This window comes from Lytechinus variegatus, chromosome 4 (assembly GCF_018143015.1).
Source record: "Lytechinus variegatus isolate NC3 chromosome 4, Lvar_3.0, whole genome shotgun sequence".
Taxonomy (NCBI): domain Eukaryota; kingdom Metazoa; phylum Echinodermata; class Echinoidea; order Temnopleuroida; family Toxopneustidae; genus Lytechinus; species Lytechinus variegatus.
In genome coordinates, this window is record NC_054743.1 from 61,366,432 (window position 1) to 61,371,840 (window position 5,409).

General features: G+C 40.7%; 1 protein-coding gene across 1 annotated transcript; it reads right to left on the bottom strand.

The window, feature by feature from the left end:
- Positions 1–258: 258 nt before the first annotated feature.
- On the bottom strand, positions 259–4,116 carry LOC121413137 (calcium-activated chloride channel regulator 1-like). Its single transcript, XM_041605900.1, has 3 exons — positions 4,113–4,116; positions 1,721–1,945; positions 259–928 (listed from the first exon to the last, which is right to left on the bottom strand). Exons 1-3 carry the CDS (start codon positions 4,114–4,116, stop codon positions 294–296), a joined length of 864 nt encoding a protein of 287 aa, XP_041461834.1. The 3' UTR covers positions 259–293.
- Between the last annotated feature and the right edge of the window lie 1,293 nt (positions 4,117–5,409).

Sequence of the window (5,409 nt, forward strand, 5' to 3'; positions counted from 1 at the left end):
AAGAGTGAATTTATCTAATCGACAAACGGAACGTCATTTAACATAGGCCTACTCTTGTAGCTATACTGCTATAGTCATGATGTTGTCGGGGTGGGGTATGGAGAATAGTTAGTGAATGATCTAAATCAAAAAGGAATTCATTTTTTGACTGGAATGAAATTATTTTGTTTTAAGTTGGATTGGCTTGTAACTATCATATCTGGAGTTATTAATTCATGGTATTTATAAATTTCACGTGTTCTTAGTTGCATCAGTTGATGCATTCTTTTCATTAAGGTAAGTTGGAGCGTAAATCAATTAGTAGAGTAAGCAGGATTGTCGTAGGTTGCGGTGTATCGTACCACCTGGACCCCTTGGAAGTTGTCCTGTACTAAATCCGTAGATTGGGATTTCATATCCGCCACATGCGTCTTCCGGTAGTAGATGCATAGGATGACACCCAGAACAAGTACGACCACACCCCCCGCACATGACAGGCCGATAATCATGGCCGTTTTGTTAGGTTCTTCTGGCATGTCTGGGTTCCTCTCTTGATCTGGCGTAGTTTGGCGCGTGGTCAACTCCTCCGACGAAATTGTTTCAGTTGACAGATCACCTGGTTCAGTTTGATTGGTGGTTTGTTCAGTGGACAGAGTACCTTCTGTGGTTGCTTCTGTGGTCACCGGTAAAGGACGGATGAAGAACAAGGATACGATGTTGGACAAATCCCCTACATTCCCGGCCTCGTCCCAAGCCCTTATTGCGAAATAGTACAGACGATCCTGCCCACTTTCGGGAAGAGTAACAGTGATGGTTTCGGTAACCCCTGGCGGGTTGATGTTGGAGATGTTCCCGTGGACCAGTTCATCTTGCGTGATCTCATCGCAATTGCTGAAATTCGTTCGAATAGACGTGAAGTTCGTTGAATAGCGGAGTTCGTAACTGTGTGCTTTGATTAGAAGAAAAGATACATTACTTGATTTTGTAAAGCCCCGGGGTAAAGCGCAACGATCTCAAACGTAGCTGGTTTCATTTATGCTAAGTATGAACATATATAGGTATGATCCTTGCACTCTAAACATGAAGTAATGAAGTGCTTATAATTTAGCACTTACTCCTTGTATAGTGACTGCACTTTGAGTGCTGATTTTCTAGTTCAAATTCAAATTCAATGACTAAATCAGCACTCAAAGTGCAGTATCTACAAGGACATTAAGCGCTAAATTAGCACTTCATTTTTTAGGGTGTACAATCAGGGCCGTCACCAGCTTTTTTCTAGGGGGGTGCTTTTTATGAAAAAAAACACAAAAACACAAAAAACAACGTATTAACTCAATTTCATGCAGTTATATAGCCCGCCGGCCAGATCTTTTTCAAAAGAGCCCTCAAGTATCCCTACCCCCCCCCCTCCGGTTGTTTTGTTTTTGTTTTTTTTGTTTTTTTTTTAATTTTTGTTTTTTTTTTGGTTCTGAAGGGGGTGCGTTCGCACCCTCCGCACCCCCCCCCCCCCCCCCCTGGCGACGGCCCTGACAATGAAACTGCAGAGTGCATCTAAAAAAACACATGATTATCCGAAGAAGAGAAAACATATTCTCTTTTTAAAAGGGTCATTCCAATAAATAATCTGAAAAGGCAAAATAAAATGTTCCTATCTCACCCTACATGCCCTATACCATCATCTGAACACTCACCCCCCCCCCCCCACCCCCCGTCGACAAAAAAACACAATAATAATCTTTACCCGTTCCTTGGTCAAGGTTATCTCCTACAGCAGTCCAGCTGAGTGTCACGGAGCCATTATCATAGGAGAATGAGGTATACACCAGGTCCTGGATTCGGGACGGTGGCAGGATATCCGGAGCGTTCGGCGTGTAGCCGTTAACTTTGAAGACTCCTCCTGATACTGTGCGCATGAATGATGGCACTGTTTCGGGATCGATGGGGTCAGATTCAGCTGCTCTTTTTACTGTGTCCAAAACCAAAAAAACAAAGAAAAAGAAAATACAGGTTTTTCGCGACTCTGATTTTGTATGCCATCAGAGTTTATTGGCGAAGGTAATGGTTATTACATATTTCCATGATTACTGCGACCCTGCCCATAAAGGTAATATTATTTCGCTTATATCGAAGTGATACCTTCTAGCGCTTTACAAATGTATTATTACCATGATAACCCCGGTCATTGGATCCTCGTTTTCCGCGTACATTTTGTGCACTTTTTCTTTTTACCACTGGCGTAAATCCGTGTTGATGGGTGGGGGATGACTGAAATATTTTGGCATTCTTTTGCAATCAAGTTTTTTAGACATGCAAGGAATTGTCATTGATATGTCCACAGTGGCGTACCGTGGGTCACGGCAGGGGGGGAGCACCAGCAAAATTTTTGAGTCACTGAGTGAGCGCGCTCAGTTGCCAGTTATTCTGACATAATAGAGACATTTTGCGGACAATGTCATCAAACGGATATGTATCTCACTGATCAAATAATGCGAGCGCGAAGCGCGAGCTGAAATTTTTTATATTCACACCTTAAAAGGGACATTATAATCAAATTTTGGTAACCATGATAGGTACCTGTCTCGCTAGACAATGCGAGCGCGAAGCACGAGCTGAAGTTTTCGTATATTTTGACCCCAAACAGCGAGATTTTAAGGAATATATTTTAGGAATCCATTAAGAATATACATATCTCACCACAGTCATCTAATGCGAGTGCCAAGTGCTTGCTGATTTTATTAGATTTACATCTGAACACATGAAACACTTTCTGTAGTCATTGCAATCATCATACACATCTCACTAATCAAATATTACGAGCGCGAAGCGCGAGCTGAAAATTTAGATAATTCAGACCTGAAGTGGGGCATTCTATGGTTTCTTTGTAGGAATTAACAAGGACCATTCGTATTTTATCAACCAAATGATGCGAGCGCGAAGCGCGAGCTTAAATTTTTTTATATTCAGATCAAAAGGAGGGATATTTTAAGGAATTAATCTAGGAATTCATGAAGAGCAGACATATCTCACCAATCCACTAATGCGAATGTAATCACGGAAGGAAATGTTTCATATGATTATACGAAGACCTTAACATGGACAATGACTTTTTGAGTCATGAAAAAGAAGCATATATTATGTCACTACATAAAACAATGATAACTCAAGTGCTAAGAAATATATTTGGTTTATATTGACTTGAAAACGGGATGTTTTAGTACAACATAATTATATATCTCGTTAAACAGACAATGCGAGCACCAGGAACAATGAAGACGTAGGCCCTGGGCAACTTATGTTTCATAAAGTTATGACAAAAATGTTTCTTATGTAATCTAACATAACATAATTATGAATAATATTTACTTCTTTCCCACTACGTTTCTCTTCCTTTATCCCTCTTTGACATTCCATCTTAATCCCTTCCCAAAGACCCCAACATTGATGAATTGGAAGAAACGGGGGTTTCTCTTCAATGTTATAATTTCGTTTGGAAATTTTATGGTGAACTGGCTCTTTATTTGCATTTTATGATTCAACAATATTGTTTTATTTGTTAAGCGGTATTTCAGGAAGAATTTCCACCAATAAAACAATTATCTCTTCTTTTTTTCGTAAAAAGTGGGGGATGTTTGTACAGGCCTCCCCCCCCCCCCCCCTCCTCGAAAAGTGGGGGGAGGATAAGTTGGGGGACATATCCCCCCCATCCTCCTCGGGATTTACGCCAGTGCTTTTTACTCTTGGAGAGCATTTGAGCATGAGTTTCCTGACTCAATACTTGGTATACCACCTAGACTTTCCATATTTCTAGGCACTAGCGTATATGGGGAGAGGACCTGGGACCATGGTCCCCTCCCCGGTCCAAAGAAAAAAAAGGGGGGAAAAATCCATAATTTATTGTTCGAAATAGACATTAAATGAAATGAAACACTCCGAAAATTTGCTTTGCCCAACTGATCGTGGGCCCGGCAGCCACTGTGCAGCGCCAGATCGACGAGGCTCTCCCTTTAATCGTTGAACGCCAAACAGGGTAGCAGCAACTCCCATCTTTTAACGTCTTTTGGTCAGACGCGGCCACCAAGAATCCAAGAGAAAAGGTGACATATTGTTTTATAGGGAAGACCGATGACCATTACCCATATTTAACTTATTAACTTGATTAAAACTAAATACTTGCTCAAATCTAAATAAAACGAAATATGGATATTTTGGCTTGACATCCCAGATTTTTAACATTTAAACAACATGAGTAAAACAAAATCAATTGACACCGCGCAAATCCCAATTTTAAAGTTGAATTAAGAAGGGGGTAAGTTTCCATAAATATGGGTTCCACACACAATATATATTATATCAGTTGTTCAAACAGATAGCATGTCACAAAAATCCTCTGCCTTATCTCGATATATTGCTTTGAAGGTCTGAAATTAGCCACCTGTCAGAGCACGAGAGACGAGTGTACAGAAAAATCACTCTGAGTGTGACGTCACCGGGGGAAATTTAGTATAAGAGGTACCCGGGTGTAATACAGAAATGCTGTGCAGAGAGAGAAAGATGATCTTATTTTTTTTTTAAAGCAACTCAAATCAAACAAATAGGAATCATATGTACAAATCTTTACTTTCCCTGTATAAAAACAGTATGAATAACTATCATGAACTCTTAAATCATAATGTAAGATTGCAAACAGTGAGTTATTGAATGATGTTTTCACTATTTCTCATTTATTTTATCACGATGTTCGATAAAGTGAGTAGCTGGAAAGTAATTCCGGCGGCTAGCTCAGCTCTGTGCGCGCTGCACGCCTATACAATACACACAACACCCAGGCATTAATTGAGTGTACTGTAGTGGTCTAGTATGTCGACCCGCAGTTCATGACCATGCAGCGATCCCCTGGCGTCTTTTTCTTCTTTCCTTTTGTCTTTGACTCCATTTTTATATCCTCTGGATCATTTCCACTCATAGCTCATTCCACAGAACAATCTTGAATCAAACTTACGTACTATTCTTCGCGGCCTTCCGAGTTGTTTTCTATATCTAATTACGCTAGAGGTCACCGTCACTCATACAAACGCAATTCGCAAGTGGGTTGAAGACAGCAAGAAAGGTATACGGTACGGTAGCTCGACAGCTAGCTGCACCGGAGCGGGCGGCCGGTCGGCACAAAGCAATTCCGCAACCAACTGTGTTTTTGCAAGAGCCGCGTCACACGCGGATAAATATGTCATGATAACACGTATGCTACGTGATCGACTGGTGAGATCTCGATCAAATTTCATATTATTCGCCTTGAAATTATTCCTTTAGGGTATATGGTATCGTTCTGAGGAAATTTACATAATTATTTAGAATTATAGTACGGCCATATATACGTTTAATCATTTCCTCTTTGCAAGTTTTCCGGCTCGCAGATACAACTTCAACTGCAGT

Bases quoted from the DNA above. Each gene is read 5' to 3' on its own strand.
- LOC121413137 (XM_041605900.1), bottom strand. The intron at 929-1,720 runs GTAAAGATTATT...TTCTAATCAAAG, and splicing joins TAACCTTGACCAAGGAACGG to CACACAGTTACGAACTCCGC.